The sequence below is a fragment of the Fusarium proliferatum genome (assembly GCF_900067095.1).
Source record: "Fusarium proliferatum ET1 genome assembly, contig: FPRO_scaffold013, whole genome shotgun sequence".
Lineage (NCBI taxonomy): Eukaryota > Fungi > Ascomycota > Sordariomycetes > Hypocreales > Nectriaceae > Fusarium > Fusarium proliferatum.
The window spans coordinates 82,527-99,185 of NW_022194802.1; the positions used below are offsets into that span (position 1 = coordinate 82,527).

At 48.2% G+C, this 16,659-nt stretch overlaps 7 protein-coding genes across 7 annotated transcripts; 4 read left to right on the forward strand and 3 right to left on the reverse strand.

The window, feature by feature from the left end:
• Nucleotides 1-383: 383 nt before the first annotated feature.
• FPRO_12632 (uncharacterized protein) lies at nt 384-2,042 on the forward strand (the record flags this gene model as incomplete). Its single annotated transcript, XM_031223169.1, has 3 exons — nt 384-1,601; nt 1,660-1,794; nt 1,848-2,042. 3 exons carry the CDS (start codon nt 384-386, stop codon nt 2,040-2,042), a joined length of 1,548 nt encoding a protein of 515 aa, XP_031088555.1.
• A 411-nt stretch (nt 2,043-2,453) lies between these two features.
• On the reverse strand, nt 2,454-8,059 carry FPRO_12633 (uncharacterized protein; the record flags this gene model as incomplete). Its single annotated transcript, XM_031223171.1, has 5 exons — nt 2,454-4,872; nt 5,179-5,940; nt 5,993-6,716; nt 6,775-7,596; nt 7,945-8,059. The coding sequence occupies 5 exons, from the start codon at nt 8,057-8,059 to the stop codon at nt 2,454-2,456; spliced, it is 4,842 nt and encodes a 1,613-aa protein (XP_031088556.1).
• Nucleotides 8,060-8,224: 165 nt separating this feature from the next.
• On the forward strand, nt 8,225-9,369 carry FPRO_12634 (uncharacterized protein; the record flags this gene model as incomplete). The annotated part of the gene is made up of 2 exons (XM_031223172.1): nt 8,225-8,306; nt 8,378-9,369. 2 exons carry the CDS (start codon nt 8,225-8,227, stop codon nt 9,367-9,369), a joined length of 1,074 nt encoding a protein of 357 aa, XP_031088557.1.
• Nucleotides 9,370-9,766: 397 nt separating this feature from the next.
• FPRO_12635 (uncharacterized protein) lies at nt 9,767-11,216 on the reverse strand (the record flags this gene model as incomplete). Its single annotated transcript, XM_031223173.1, has 2 exons — nt 9,767-10,505; nt 10,576-11,216. The coding sequence occupies 2 exons, from the start codon at nt 11,214-11,216 to the stop codon at nt 9,767-9,769; spliced, it is 1,380 nt and encodes a 459-aa protein (XP_031088558.1).
• Nucleotides 11,217-11,973: 757 nt separating this feature from the next.
• On the forward strand, nt 11,974-13,291 carry FPRO_12636 (uncharacterized protein; the record flags this gene model as incomplete). The annotated part of the gene is made up of 6 exons (XM_031223174.1): nt 11,974-12,055; nt 12,110-12,225; nt 12,281-12,854; nt 12,945-13,071; nt 13,125-13,181; nt 13,228-13,291. 6 exons carry the CDS (start codon nt 11,974-11,976, stop codon nt 13,289-13,291), a joined length of 1,020 nt encoding a protein of 339 aa, XP_031088559.1.
• Nucleotides 13,292-13,704: 413 nt separating this feature from the next.
• Nucleotides 13,705-14,685, forward strand: FPRO_12637 (uncharacterized protein; the record flags this gene model as incomplete). The annotated part of the gene is made up of 2 exons (XM_031223175.1): nt 13,705-14,185; nt 14,240-14,685. 2 exons carry the CDS (start codon nt 13,705-13,707, stop codon nt 14,683-14,685), a joined length of 927 nt encoding a protein of 308 aa, XP_031088560.1.
• Nucleotides 14,686-14,719: 34 nt separating this feature from the next.
• FPRO_12638 (uncharacterized protein) lies at nt 14,720-16,651 on the reverse strand (the record flags this gene model as incomplete). Its single annotated transcript, XM_031223176.1, has 4 exons — nt 14,720-14,802; nt 14,858-15,726; nt 15,794-16,179; nt 16,229-16,651. 4 exons carry the CDS (start codon nt 16,649-16,651, stop codon nt 14,720-14,722), a joined length of 1,761 nt encoding a protein of 586 aa, XP_031088561.1.
• Between the last annotated feature and the right edge of the window lie 8 nt (nt 16,652-16,659).

Consider the following 16,659-nt stretch of genomic DNA (forward strand, 5'->3'; position numbering starts at 1 on the left):
GAGAGTTGTGCCAAAAGCTGTTAGGGGAAGTAAGCAAGGTCTTCTCAAACTACATCTTAAATAAACATGCCGAAGCCTTGCTCATCGCACATGGTAAGTACCTGTGACGATACCAGGCGGCTCGGCCCCACAAAGTACTTAATCCTCCGTAGTATTTATCCGTCACTATAATTAGATCTCTTCTCCACTTCTCCACACGGGTGCTTCTTCTACTGTGGAGGTCCGACCAAGACAGGTCTACAAGTAAAATATCTTACTACTTACGATGCCCCAGACCAAAATGTTCAAAGACGGACAATTTTACTCTTGTCTTCGAATCATGCATAAATACGAGACCAACCGGCTGCCCCTAAAATATAATCTATAGCAAGGACATCGCAACTATGGCACCCCTCTTGCTCCTCCTTCCGCTTGCGGCTTTGGCTTCGGCCATTACCTACAAGGCTGCATTAACTCTATATACCATCTTCTTCTCTCCCCTAAAGAACATTCCTGGGCCTCTTTTTTCTCGATTCACTGATTTATGGTATGTCAACCGCGTTCGAAAAGGCCACTTTGAGCGCGACAATATCGACCTTCATCGCAAATACGGCCCCATCGTCCGCTATGGCCCCAACCGATATAGTTTCGACCACCCTGAGGCCGCCCAGATTATCTATGGTGTTGGAAAAGCAGATAAATTTGCCAAGTCCTCATTCTTTCGAGCATTTGGTATACCCCTTCGCGACAAGCCAAGTTTCTTCGCGCATGAGAACATCAAAGAACATGCCCAAATGCGTCGACTCTTTCAGAGCACACACGCTATGTCGGCACTTGTTTCATACGAGTCTTTTGTCGACGGATGCTCAGACTTATTTGACTTGAGACTCCGAGAAATGGCTGGAGGCTCTGCAGCTGGAAATACCTGGCCGCGTGTTGACCTAGGCAGATGGTTTCAGTGCTACGCTTTTGACGTCATCAGTATGATCACCTATTCCCAGAGAATAGGATTCCTGGATCATGGCACCGACATAGCAGCTATCATGGAGTCTTTGGAAGGTTTTCTCGCTTATGCCAGCGTAATTGGTGTCTACTCTTGGCTACACCCTTTACTTTTCCACATCCAAAATTTCTTTGCTGGGAACACAGGAACAGGGATGCAATATATCATGCAGTTCACCCAGAAGCTCATGAAAGAGCATGAAGCTAAGCCTAAGAACCTAGATATTGAAGACGAAGACAAGCAAACTATGGATTTCTTATCCAAGTATGCGGCTCGTCATCGCAAGGATCCAGTAACATACAATGAATGGTATGTTATAAGTGGATGTGCATCTAACATGACAGCTGGGTCAGACACAACTGGTATCAGTCTATCGGCTATTATGTATCTGCTCATGACCAATCCCAAGGTGGCAGACAAGCTTCGTCAAGAGGTGGCTGAGCATCAGTCACGTGTCGCCCATTCCCGTCACTTCAGCTTCAAAGAGACACAACAAATGCAGTACTTACAGGCTGTAATAAAAGAAGGATTGAGGCTACATCCTGCTGTCGGTCAGCCGTTGGAGCGAGTGGTTCCCGATGGCGGTGCAACAATCGCCGGTCAATTCTTTCCTGGAGGAGTAGGTTGCACAAACAGGACAAGTTTATTGCAGCCCGGTGTACTGAACTGCTTTTTAGACATTTGTAGGCGTTAATTGCTGGGTGGAACACCACAGCGCGGTCTTTGGACCTGATCCAGAGGCCTTCCGACCCGAGCGCTGGCTCGATAGTGACAAGGACAAGCTCGACATGATGAATCGCCACTGGATGCCAGTAAGTGGTGAGCTCCCTGGTTATGCGAACCAAACTGCTAATGACACTTCCAGTTTGGTATGGGCGCTAGAACGTGCATTGGTCGGCACATCTCTATGCTGGAAATGTCTAAACTGATCCCACGTCTTATTCGCGACTTTGAGTTTACGTTTCCAAAAGATAATCCTATGGGGAAAAACTTTAAAACTAATAACCGCTGGTTTGTTAAGCCAAAGGGTTTCAATGTGCATATCCAAGCTCGGAATTAGGCGGTTTAATTAAGATGCTGTGCCTACAATGTTTCTCTTACTACTTATATTAGTAAATACCTAGCTCCTAAGTAAGCACTCATAAGTTAGATATGGAACCTTTATTTTATTTCGGGGTTTACTTATGGCCGCTCCATAACGGTCCTGGTTTTGCGGTATATATTCAGCTTGACTATATGACCTAACATGCGACTGATTTCAGCAGAGCTAAAGCTTGCAACACGCCAGCAAAACATTAGCTCCTTTCGGTCAAGTACGTGGAGCACGGCACAAGGCGTAATGGCTAAGAGCTTAAGTCAGCAGAGAGAACTTAAGAACCACAAGAGCCTCGGCTCACAAAAGGAAGTACATTTGATTCAGGACTAGATTATTATAGATAAATATATGTAACGCTAACGAAACTTGAGCATCCTAAGAAAATGAAACATGTCGCCCATTATCTAAACCGTTTTTGATAACAATCACGCCATCTTGATGGATAAAAATAATATCCTGATTTCGGCGAACCTTGGTGATAAGGGTTGAATTTGCAGTCCGCCAGACAGTGGGAACGAAAAAGTGCTTCTCGAATGTATCAAGAACTTTGCTGCCCCCAAGCTCTACAGAGCAAACCCAGCCTTCTCGAGAAATAAAGATCAAGAACCATGAGTTAAATCTTTTCACTGTTCCAACAACTCTCTCAACGTTGGGGACATCAGCCACATTCCTGACTGAAGAGCGGCGATGTGCCGAAGATAAGCTGCTGGCGGCATGAAATGGGGGGACATTTGGTGGATTTTCGAGTGGGGTTGTAGAGAATGGGTTGTGGAGTTGTGGGGGTGGAGAATGATGTGAAAGAGACTGAATACGTCGAGGGGGAGCAGAGGAAGATCGTGTACTCGCCGTTGAGCTGAAATGGGCAGGCGTCCTCGAAGAAAGTGTTGCATGTGCTTCGAGAAAGGAGAGATCAAAGACATGGATCTTGGTATTGCTTTGAGAAAGACTGGGCATGATCTGTAAATCCTTATGGGTTGGCTGCAGCTTCTCAACGAACACCAAGTCGTCGCCTTCACTGGAGATGGAAATCGCGTCCGCATCGTTGAGAGCCCCAGGCCCCGAGTCCCTTCTGCCCAATATAGTGGGGATGATGCGAGCTTCAGCTGAAGCGAGCTCGCTGAGATCGGCCCAGTTATAGAGCTTCATCATCCTATCCTCGAAGAGAAGCAGTTGAGGAGGACTCGATGGCCGCACAAACCACTTCCAAGTTACTCGGTTTCGACTTGTCAAACTCGCAACCCTCTCTTTGGACCTCACACACCAGACTGAGTCCACTTCTGAGGACGAAACTAGCAGATACAATCCTTCCGGGTGAACAAGGACCTGACTAACGATATGACCTGGGTCCAACTGGCCTTCGGTCAACATTTCTGCACCCCATTCTCTGCGCGCACCTGTCGTAATCTGCATGATACGAAACCTGCCTGATGAGTCTGCACTAGCAGCAATCCGCGGTTTACAAGCCCACCCAATGCAAGTCACACTTGTGAAACTACCGCGATGGCTGTAAAGACTGCGCATTGTCTTTTCGGGATCATCGAGGTTGCACGTATCAACACTTCCATTGTTCCGTCCACAGAAGGCTATACCACTCTCCTCACAGCACTGCAAAGCGGTGATTGCTGCCGACTCGTTGACAACAGAAACGCCTATGTCGTCAACTATATGATGAACTGACTCACTAGGCTCACTCGAGCGGGAATCAGAGTCCTGACTCACGAGGACTAGTGGTTCCCAGACGTTGGCGTGTGTACCTCTAACGTCAATAATTCGGAGGCCATCAGTCCCGAACACAAGCGATGTCACCGGGTCGCCTTGAACCTGTATTCTGTGCAAGAACTGTAGCGTTTCAAAGTCGAAGATCTTGATTCCACCTGTTCCATCACTACCTGCAATCGTCTTTCCATTGGGAGCAATAGCTATCCTGTCTAGACCTGCTGATGTGGATGCGAGGGTTCTGCATGTTCTAACGTCGTACACTTCGAGCACATCATCCCAATAGGACACCAACAAGCCAGGATTGGAGGAGCTGGGGTTGAAAACGGCTGAATGGACGATATGTCGAGCGTTTGAGTTTTTGTGCGCTGTTGGACGTATGCAAGCACCAACAGGTCTTTCGCTATCAAGCGACCATAACTGCACTGGTTGGCTTCTGCAAACAACGGCCATAACTTGTAATTCGATTGATATACGAACGGCGCTCGGAGACGGTGGAAACCCCACGTTTTTAGATTCGATAAATGTGTCCATCCATTGCTCCTTGTAGAAACATGTACCATCTGGGATTTGGTACTTGGCAAGAGATCGGTCCCTTGAGGCAACAATGAGGGACGTTTCAGTTTCATTCAACGCAACTGCCAGTGTTTGAGAGTCTGTGCTGACATTGAATATTTCTTTGCCAGTATTTGCATCCCAAAGTCTGACACGCCGCAAGCCCGCCGAGGCAACATACTTGGCAGTGTGTCCAAAGTCGAGAACTGACAGTGATTCGGCGTGATCAAGAGTAAAGAGCTCTTGGCATGTCGAGTTACTGTATATCTTGAGTAGACCATCTGCAAGGCCCACAGCAAAGCGATGATCGCGTGCTGCAACCTCTCTTGTGTAGGTCTCATGGAACGAGATGGAGCATACTCTATCATCCCAACCAGAGTTCCACGCGCCAACAAGTTTTATCCCGTCTTCTGCATATCCAAAAGTCTGGTGGATGGCCGAATCGCGAGGGCAGAATGGCGGGATCAGTGTATGGATAGATGCGGGGTCGTTTACTAGGTTGGTACCAAATTGTGTCACTATTCTGGGCAGGTCAACAACCCAAGCGTTGAGATCTCGCGGTAGAATTGGGGTATATTTAGTCCTTCGTCCGAGGTAGCTTGACAGGTGTCTCGATGTTCGATTTAAGCATTCAAGGTCTCTGAGCTGGGCAACTCGTTCAATCCACGAAAGGACGTTTGTTTGGAAGAACCGGACGAGTAGCTCAAATAAACGGTCTGAAGATGAAGTGCTCCTGACCACGTGCTCACTTCACCTCAGACAAGCATAGTCGGTCATGCAACTCTTGCTTGGGCCCGCAGTTGCTAAACTCCTTCGCCATTTCGAATACTTCATCTCATCCCCAAGTAGATATTCGAGACAAGAAGCTGCGATGATCCCGTGACCTTCGGAATAATCTACCCGAAACTCTGAGTCAAGAGTATGGTCTGTCAGGAATGCTCGCGCTGTTTCGTGAACGACCTGGATCCGTGAATGTTTATCGACATCAAGGAATTGACCACATATTGACTGGAGGCTTGTTCGAAGATTCAGTGAAAGTGTGATGTTCTGGCTGAGTTTAATGGCTTCCCTCATCTGGTCAACGGTCAAAGGTTGGACAGCGCAGATGGCCCATATGATGATGTGCTTAACAGTTCCTTTCTTCTTCGATGGCGAATTCTCCATGATCTCGATGTTATGCTGGTACAGCTCATTCATCCTCTGGGGTACCTCGTTCAAGACATCATGTATCTCCTCAACGGCCAAGACGTGGCGAAGCTTTTTCATGATCAAAACAGTCCACAGAAAGCTACCTCCCGACATGCGAACAATCTTGTCTACGAGTCTGTTGCGATCGTCAACCTCGTCCACTGGGAGATTGGCAGACCAGGTATTGACGTATAGCTGGATATCGCGCATGGAGTCATCGGGAGTTATGAGCTGAATAATTGTTGGAAGCTGCGTAAAAGAATGGTCCAGTTCCTGAGTTGGTATGCTGGTCACAAAGACTTTGAGAGGGATCTCATCATCAATCTTGAGTAGTAGAAGGAAGTAATCTTCGGCATTGCTGGTTTGAGTCGCTTCATCCAGAGCATCTATGACCCAGAAGTGCCTATATGTTACATGATTAGTGGCTAGTCTAGGGGGTCTGTAGGTCAACATACGGTCTGGTAAGTGCCTTGTGGAAAATGCAACTTGTGAAAATATTGTACCAGATAGATTTGATGTTGCGAATGTCTACTGATGGACCTTGCAGTGCCAAATAAAAAAGCGCCTCTCGAATCGTAGGGTTTACCGTCGCCATCTGATATGCCATTGAACGGAGGAAGATGCTTAGGTTAGGAGCTGTTTTCTCTCCGGCTTTGAAGAAGTAGTAACAAGTTGGCCTCTCGTCTTGCTTTAGGCATCTGATAACGTAACTCGACATAATCGACTTGCCAGATGCAGGTGCCCCTTTGAGATAGAAATACCGGGGAGCTGGAGCGCGAAGCCATTCCTGATAAGAAGGCTTTGCGGGAAGCCATGAGCAGGAGCCTTCTAGTCTGGTATCATCCAAGGATAGGAGAGCGTCTTCCGGGCCGTAGTCAATAGATAAGTATCTATAGATGGCTTTCAGCTGCTCATCATCTGGTGTACTGTGATACAACAAAAGCGGCTCTGGCAGAGTCCTGTTGTTCGGATTAGGCGAGAGAATTGGCAATTTTCCTTTTTGATCTTTCACCCCAGGGCTCTCTGCCTTGTCAATAGTAATTGTGTTGGCTCGAATCTGTTCCATAGTGGCGGCAAGGCGGTTTCTGAGAGACCTGTACTTAGTATCTGTAATATCTCGAAACTTGATTAGATTTTTGTGGTTAGCGTTTAAAAGTTGAGGGCGTTCTTCTGCATATTCTGATATGGGTTAGCGGGACCCTGTTTAATACCCAAGAGGACGGCGATATTTACTAACCTAGTGTAGCCGATTCCATATCTACAATCAACCCAACCGGGGGTGTTGGTTGGGATTCGTAGAAACTGTGCAAACAAATTCCGGCGTAATGCACACGAAAGCTATCATTAAGGCTCCGGATGATCTCAGACTGAGACTCTAGCCCCTGAATGTAAGGCTTGCGGCCCTTACCAGAGATACGAATGAGGTTACCCAGGAACTTTGCGAGGTTTGCTCCACGATGCGGTGTACGAAGAAAGTAGAACGAGTGGAACCTCTGCGCGAGTTGTGCGAAGTCCCGGTTTGTCTTTGATAGGATGCATGCCTGTTTAATGACCAAACCGCCCATGCTGTGCCCAAGAAGGACTATTGGCGTGTCTGAAGACTTGATCATAGGGTCACTGATGAGTTCCTCGACAAGGGATTGCCCAAAAGAACGAACGTCGAGAGGCGTCTTTGCTCGCGTTGACCAGTTTGCATTGTACCCAAAGCTGCGCACCCTGACACCATCAAAGTCAGGATCCTTGGGAAGCCACTCCTTGGGCCAGAAACTCTCTGGATCCCCATGAATGCACCATGTAGTACTGGAGCCGCCACCTAGGCCATGCACGAAGACCAAGTCGGCGATCACATTAGAAGATTCGGGAGGTTGGTAGACCGTATTAAGGCCAAACTCATTTTTAGCCCTTTCAGCGACTTGTCTTGTCGATTTGTGACTTATAGGGAGAAGGTTTGTGAACCTCCTGCCAAGCGATGAAGCTGACGACCGTAGACTGGCTGACCCGGGTTCAGGTGTCCGTGACCGTGATGATGATCCGTCAGAATCTCGGACTATTTTTGCCTCTGTTGTGATTTAATTAGAGCCAAAATGAAATAGTTTCTAAAGTTCAATTTTTGTAATTATCGGTATGTCGTAGAGGTCGATGATTGGCAAACGGGCGCTCCTTCATCCTAGCTTAATGTGACAGGACCGGACTATCTCCATAGAACAGTGGAGTCATGTCATCGTGAAATCAAGTTTGCGGGGGACTCGCATGACCCTTAATTTGGAGGCTCTGCTGGCCCAGCCCTTATCAGGTATCTCCGTCAGACGTTAGGTACTACCTACACTAAGACCACGCACACAGACGAAAACCCATAGTCTTTCATTTGACATCAAGAGCCGCCTGCGTCTCGACTGAAAACACTAACGCATGTGATATGGGCTTTGTACCACCCAATCTGCTTGCTGACCGATGGTCAAGCAAGTGAGGGCACCAATCGCTGGCTTATCCATTACACCATGCCAGCGAGTGGGAGTGGGCATTTGTTTGTCTGACGTTGAATCAGCCGCTACCCACGAAGCGATGAGTTTTGTTGTTATAACTACTGGTGGTGTAGCAGTCTCAGCCCATTTTTAGACAACACGCCAAGGTGACTTACTTCCTTGTGCCCAAAGAGTGCATTGTTATCACAGCCTTGGATAACAGCCATGGAGGGTCTGAACGAAATCCCCAAGCCAACCCATCGGCAAATTGGTCTGCCAGTTGTGATAGACGATGCTGTTGCAGAACGTAAGTTGCCTAGATCAGCGAGCCATGATGAATTGTTATTGAACGAACATTAATGAATTCTACATGTAAAGACTTTCCCACGGGATCAAGCGTCAAAGATGCCCGTTCCCATGGCGCTAGCTTCTGGACGCGTACCGCCCGAATTGACGTTGACTTAGCCGACAAATCCATCCAGCGATACTTTCTCAAAGAGTCAACTGGCGAGCTTGGAATGAGCATGATGAGAGGAGAATGCGAGGGGGCAAAGGTCATCTTCAAGTACACGCCTGAAGGTATTCCTCGTCCCATCGCGTGGGGTACCTACAAGTCTGATCCCAACACGCACTTCTACCTGTGCGAATTCATGGATATGATTGAAGAGCTCCCCGATATTCGCAAGTTCTCGTCCATGCTTGCTAAGCTGCACCATGAGAGCATGGTTGACGAGGATGCCCCAAAAGAGTTCGGGTTTCATGTGATGACACATGAAGGCAGCATGTACCAAGATATCTCCTGGACCCCGACCTGGGAGCAGATGTATACCCGCCGGTTCAAATCGTTTGCTGATCAGGAGCGCGCATCTCAAGGCACGAGCGAAGAGCTCGACCAGATCGTTCACGAGTTCATGGAAAAGATAATCCCGAGACTGCTGCGTCCGCTCGCAACCAACGGTCGCTCTATTAAACCAGTAGCCCTCCATGCTGACATCTGGTACGGAAACATAGCTACCAATGCTGACACTGGAGGGCCTGTTTATTTTGACCCCTCTGTATTCTGGGGCCACAACGAGTGTAAGTCGTGCGTTTCTCGAAACCGATCAAGGGCTGACCAATTCTACCCAGTTGACGTTGGTAATATGGCTACGCCGCGCTACCGGCTCGGTCGACATTGGATGAGGGAGTACCACAAATTCTTCCCCATCTCAGCCCCCGAGGAAGACTATGAAGATCGAAATCTCCTCTACCGCATCAGCGGGCATTTCTGCGCCTCGACACTGTATCCTGACAACAGCTTTCGAAAGATGGCAATTGAGGACATGAAGACCCTACTTGCCAAATACCCGAACGGATATCAGGGCGAATGAGGGAGAATAAACAGTAGATACCTAGTCTAGAGTCATTCCATGCCGAGCCAGCCTCCATTTTCTCCCGCATTTCAGCTCCACAAAATAGAAAACACCAGCGATTAGACAGAATGAACTCAGAAGAGTGAAGGTCCAACCAAATCCCATCGTATCTATCATTCTCTGTAGAACCACGATCATGGTTGCTGAGAGAATGCATCTGATGATGTTGGAAGACGCCTGGGCGGTAGCCGGAGCGTCTTGGTTGATGTCAACCAGAAGTGTATTGTTAATCTAGACTTGCAGTCAATACGATGTAAAAGTGTGAGTGGATGCATTCTAGGTTCTCACATTGAAGCAAGTCTGGATCGAGAACCCAGCTATGAAAAGGCAAGTCAGAGGACCAGCAACATGCTGATTACCATTCATTAGGGCTGTATTGCGAAAAGAATCCCGAGATCAGGATCGGGAACCTGTTAAGGTGACTCACAACTGTGGCATGCATCAGCCATCCGTATGCAAGAACGGATGCGAAGCTGGCAAAGGTGACTGGGAAAACACTCCTCATCCTTGCTTTTTCGATGGGGAAGTGCAGCAGGTCGTCCCCTGATGCTTTGTTAATTGGTAGCCCGTGAGCCTCGGCCACAACCCTGTAATCATGGTCGATCCATTTACTCGACACGATGGTCGATGTGATGGCCCCAACCCCGAAGGGCAGGTATGCGAGACCAGCTTGCCATTTCTTTACGTGGTAGACCTGTACCAGAGTCGTGGCAAGTGACGCATGGATGCAGCAGTAAACCGTGTAAAGAAAACTGCCGGGCATGATGCTGACAGCCACGTCTTTCCGCGCAAGAATCCGCAAGCTCTTGATGGGGTTTGGGCATTTTCTGCCACTTGCAGGTGTAATCGGGGCTTCCGGTCCGCGGTCACGCTCCCAGGGCCTCATCAACCCTGGTAGGAGTGGTCTGTAGAGTCTGGGTGGCTTTGTACCTCCATTGCCAACGATAGAATGATGTGTCTCCGGAAGAGCAAGGGCCATGATGACGAGGCACAAGCCGGAAGCCATAACGAGAAACCAAAAGATCCATCTCCATCCCGGGCCGGCTGCGAAAGCGCCACCTAAGACGGGACCCAGGCTCGGGGCCGTCGTAATGCTGTGAATAGTTAGTCTGCGGCAATGGAGCGGCAGTAAAGACGCGAAAATGAACAACTGGGAAGGGTTACCCGAAAGACAGGGCTGAGACAAATGCACCTCTCTTCATTGGGGTGGAGATGTCTGAGATAACGCCGTAGGCAACAGAAAAGGTTCCTTGAGACCAGCGAATATCGTCAGCGCCAAGATAACAGTACAGGGGAGCGTGGAAAGAGAAAACAGGAGATCGAGATTCTCTTCTGGTGTACAAACCCGAGATCCCTGCACTTTGAAGCATTCTCAGAAGCAGCAAAGCCACAGCTGAATGTTGCAGGGCAATGCCAAGATTGGCGGCCACGTAGAGCATTAACGTGATAGCGTACAGCGGGCGACGGCCAAAGGTATCAGCCGCGTCTCCAACAATAGCCGGTGCGATTGCCGAAACGGCCAGGTATGAGGTCACTGTGAGATCAATCATGCTGATGGACGAGTCCAGGTCGTCGGCGATAACGGGTATGGCAGGGTAGTAAATGAAGCTGCTCAGCGTAGAGAACCAACCGGCGAGAGCGATCATTAGCACTATACCCCAGCGCTCATGTTGAGTGAACAGGGAATGCGGGCAGGGCACAGACGATTGCAGTTGAGAGAGCGGGTTAGGTGGCACGTCCGATTGATCTGGACCTGGTCCATGTCCATACTTTTCACTTTGGCGGACATTTATCGTATTGTCCATATTGCGGAGATGACCAAGATTGATTAGGCGGATGCGATGGGGTTGTAGCTTTTAGAAACTCTACTGGGGATGAATAGCAACGGTGGACATGAATTGGCAGCAAATTGTAGAATGGCGGTCCCCCTCCGGAAGCCCGCGTTTGACAAGGATAAACGAAATCTGAGACGTAAGCGCCTTGCTGTCTGACCTTGCTCGCCGATCTGCATCTTTGAATGGTGCGATAACGGGGTGCTGCGAAATGTGACGGTCCACCAGAGCCCTGCTGGCTTGCAATCGGTATCTTGGACCAGATGAAACTGTCTAGACTGTCTCGTTCTGTGGTCAGCCGCACTTCGGGTGGAAGTCTAGCCAGCCATCGCATTCCATCACAGTGGCACAAGCTTACTCTGGCGGTCATGGCATGACATTTGCTGCCTACACGCTGCCAAAAATGACCTATCAGATCTGACCAGTTGGTTCCTGTGTTACCCTAAGTTGCACCAACGAAGTACTCGGTGAAGGAATATCGCCGATCCGGTGAAACAAAGAAAGGGCTTGGCAATAAGGCTCCAACTCCATCATCCAACGGCACCTTAGTTCAACAAACACATTACCTACCTAAATGATGCTATTACAATCGCCAACTATTTAGCTGATACATCCAGAGTACTGAGCGGCGAAAGCAAAAACCTTTGCTTGAGCCTTCCTAGTTCGTCCAAATTACAATAGGCTGACTCCACTTCACGCAGTTACCGTTCAATCACAGGCCGTCATCGCTATGTCACAAGGGTACTGGGACGTCCAGAATAGCCCCAAGGTTCACGATGGTGATATTGAGCTAGATCCCAAGATCGTCGCAGGTGAGTCTCCCTACCTAGGTTTCACTGGAAACCACTAATCCTGGAGGGAGGTAGAGCTTCCATCCTCCATGGTGGTCAAGAGCTGCCGGGGTCATGGCGGGAGCAATTGGAACACAACCGCTCGCATTGATGGTGAAATCAACAATGAAAAGATCTCGTACTTTCTCAAGGTGGCTCTTTAACATCTTCATTGGCTTCATGTATACTCATTACGTTATTTTGCAGCTAACCGAGGGTCCAAATGCTGGTCCGATGTTCAAGGGCGAATTCGAGTCAATGAGTTTGATTCATCAATTCATTCCCAAATTCTCACCCAAGCCTCTAGCCTGGGGCATGTGTGGAAAGTCTGAGCGGTTTTTCATACTTTTCGACTTCCACGTCCTCCGCAAGGGCAACCCGCCGATTCCGCAATTCACGAGCGCCGTGGCTCAGCTCCACAACCTCAGCGTCAAAGAAAACCCCACTGGCAAGTTTGGCTTCCATGTCCCAACATACAACGGCACACTGGAGCAGGACAATCAGTGGACCGACAGTTGGGAGGTGTTCTACGCCAGAGGCATGAGGCACATGCTCAAGCTTGACGAAATCGCAAGAGGTCCAAGCAAAGAGCTGAAGGACTTGATGGTTCCTTTTTTCGATAAGGTGATTCCTAGACTTCTGCGACCACTGGAGACAAATGGAAGAAGTATTACACCAGTGCTTATCCATGGCGACCTGTGGCTAGGCAATGTGTCTGTCAAGGAAGGGACTGACGATCCTTTGATGTTTGATGCTTCTGCATTTTGGGGCCACCATGAATGTAAGTTGAGCCGCTCTTATATTATCAGGTCAAACAACAGATAACTTCATAAATACCTCAATATTGACATATTTGAATGTTGTTGGTTAGATGAGCTCTCTTATATGCGCCCCTTGGGAAATGACTGGGCACAGGAGTGCTTCAAGAGCTACCACGAGCGCATCCCAAAGAGCGAGCCTGTCGGGGACTGGGATGCTCGCAATGCTCTTTATGCTACGTAAGTATTGATTTTACCCAAGGAATTCTGCAGCCTGCTGACCGACTCATTAGTCGCATTATTGTTCATGATTCAGCCCTTTATCCCCAGGTCGACCATTTTAGAACTACGTATGTCGCGCCTTTCCGGAAGTTTACAGTTCTAATATAATTATAGACTTATTAAAGAAATGGAAAAGCTGGTGAAGCAATTTCCCGATGGCTATATTCAAGATAGTTAGAAGCTTAAAGCATTATCAGGACAGAATGAATGCGACAGCATTTATTATCTTGAACGCCATATATGCTCTTTATCTCATAAAAAAATACTGCCATAGAGCTTCGACTGCTTAGTTCTTCAACTTTAGAACATCTGTCAAAATGTAGTTATAGTTTAAAGCAAGATGTTCACTGACAACGCTAGTACGGCTACCCTGTTTCAACTACCAGTTAATCATTAGCTCAATGTGAACTTGTTTATCCGAGATTACACTGAGCTAGGCGAAGCATGGCAGAGCCGTTTTCAGGCTATTACTAATCAACTATAGCTTATCCCCCATACATAACATGTCCTTTATCTCCAGTTTCGCGAAATTGTCATACCTCGCCACCTTGGCCGATGCTAAAACTGCTCCGTTTTCTGATATTTCCCAGAATGTCTTCCTATCTTTTTCCTGGCCGACTGCCACAAGGTTCCTCTGTGACATTCTTTGAGTCCACATTTTTCAAGCGTGGCTTGGAGCAACCCAAGCTTCCTACTCCTTCCGAAGTCCTAGCCAGGCCCAATTATATTCAGAACCCACACGCCGAGGGCTTGAAGTTACGTCAGCCAGCCGTGTTTAAAGAGCTTGGGCTTGTCGTAAAACACAGCGACAACTCCAACGCAATCATCGTGGAAGGACAGTGTCTTTGGGCCGTTCGCCACTTCTTGCCTGAAGTCCCAGTCCCAGAGGTCTACGGCTGGACACAAGAAAACGGCGTCACATTCCTCTACATGGAATACATTGATGGGGCCACTTTACGTGATCGGTGGGATACTCTAAGCGCTATCGAAAAGGATGGCGTCTGTGAACAGCTTGGATCCATGGTCACCAAAATGTCACATCTGCGCCAAGCACCTGACGATCCGTTCATCGGTAGGTACCCCTACTCACACTTCAAGGATCCCTCCAGACCTGACTGGTGGTTAGGTAACGTCAACCGCGGGGCCGTGAGAGACATGGTCTTTACTAACACAAACTTTCCACCCGCTGGCCCTTTTTCTTCAGCGGCTGAATTCCACGACTGTATGTCAGACATGTTCAAATGGCCAGCCACGGTCAATGATCCAGATCTTGATCCAGCCGACCTGACAGACCCTTATCGAGAGATGCTACCTGACAATTGTCCCATCCACTTCACGCACGCAGATCTCAACCCTGTAAACATAATGGTATCAAAAGATTCGCCTTGCCGCGTCCTGGCGATTCTTGACTGGGAACAGTCCGGCTGGTACCCTGCCTATTGGGAGTTTTGCAAAGCTGAATTGACTATTGACCCCGATTCAGAGTGGCAAGCTGTATATTTGCCCAAGATTTTGGATGAGCCGGATTGTGTCGAAGCCTTCGACTCTTATGTTCGCTCATTTGCTCCATAGGAATGATAGTAATTATATTAAAATGCTATAGCCTCTAGCCTTTTGACAAGCTTCTGAAGCGGCTGAACAACGTTATTGTATACTGCAGTTTGAAGACTAGCCTGACCAAGGTCCGTACTGCAACCAAAGTTGCACTGCAGACACATTTGAGTAATATATTGATACTCCTTACCCATGAGCGTGGTTTGATTGGCTAGTCGCCTCGCAGTGAGAATGTCATCAGGATCTTGATTACGTCTCAATTTCGCCAAAGGTCTCCAATGACCAATCTCAATGAGGGCTACACCAAGACCAAATAGAGTCATGTTGTTGATGCCGTAGTAGTCTGCCATTGAGAATATATATGATGAAGCGAGCGTTGTGGGATAATTCTCAGCATAAGGCCTGGACGACGTTAAAGTCGATTTTGGTGATGGTTCTGATAAGGGGGCTCGGAGGAACAGAAGTGGTTCTGATGAATCGAGCACGCTTGGACTATGGACAAAGACATCGGATGTTTTCCATGTGCCTTCTAGCCACGGAGTTGAGTGGAACTGTAGGACGGCAAGAGACATCTGAAGGGCCATTTTGGCCTGTTGATCAAGGGTCGGCTCTACTCGGCTGTCCTGGAGTAGTTTATTGAGCGATAGAAGCGGATCCGAGTTTGGTTGCCAAAGCCTATTTTGCTTGAAATAGAAACAATAGTTGCGATTGGCGGGAGAGTTGCAGAAGATGGAAATATCATCCAACGGTGTAGAAGGACCAAGTTTGGATTGAAGGTATTTGCAAGCGTTATCAATGTTGACTAAGTCAATATCAGAGCTGTTCAGGGACTCTTCGAGATCCAAAGCATGGCAATCTCTCGTAACACTGTCTTCGAAAGTTCTGGATTGGCATGCCATCGATTTCGATGATTCTCCATGTTTGTCTCTTCGTTGCAGTGCTGGGACGAGTGTGTGTAAGGAGCCATGTCCTGACGAACTAGCAGGAGGCGCTGATATCGATTGCTTTCCCACGCTCTTTGAATAACAAGATTGCAATAGAAAGGCGACAGATGGCTCTCTATGATTCCTTATTTGTCAACTATTAGCACAGTGTATAATTTCTTGAAATGGACTATTTGACTTACAAAGGATGTGGAGCCGCAAAGTCGATTGCCATCTCAAAGATCAACTTCCCTGCAGGGGTGTCCTCAACGCACGCTTTAACGCCCATGGCAGCTGCGTGGTCTGTGTGAGATCGATCGTCACAGGTAAAAGCGTTGCATATAGCTCTGTGTGCTTCTTCTGAGATGTCGCGGACCTTTTTGATGACTTCGGGCAGGGCAAGCTTCCTTTTTTCTCGGTTATTCACTTGAGTCCTAGACTTTTGAAAGCTATAAATCTGGGTTCTGAGTGCTCCCAAGTCCTGGTTGCTGCTTCGCAATCGATCCAACTTCTTCTCGTACCATTGCTTATCAAAAGTGATTTGGAAAGACTGCTGCAGTCGACGAAAGGCTTTCCGCAATGATTCACCCTGGAGTTGAATCAGTCCAGTACTGCATGACCATTACTCAGAGACCTACATTCTCACGACCATTTCGTACCAAAGAGAAACTCACAAGACCTTGCTGGATATCTTGCAACGTTTCCACAATGTTATCGATGATCTTAGCACACACATCGTAGCTTCGTTCCAAACACTGCCTGAGTCGGTCGTCGAGCTCCGAATCTCTCCACATGCTGTGATTTGGGTCTTCTATCATGGCCCTGACTGTCTGCCCCTTGGGTTTATCGTCGTTTATATCGGCCGAATGAAGGACCAATTCCCATTCGTTGAGAAACCGACCTTCCTGTACCTCGACATCGATCTCAAGAGTCCGAAGCTCATTGGAACAGGCCCGGACCTGGGCCAGGAGCGTGCGAATCTTGCGATATCCGACCACACCCTGGACAATAACTGGCAGCACTCCAACAACACCGATGGCAAGACCTGCAACCTCTGCCATGACTCATA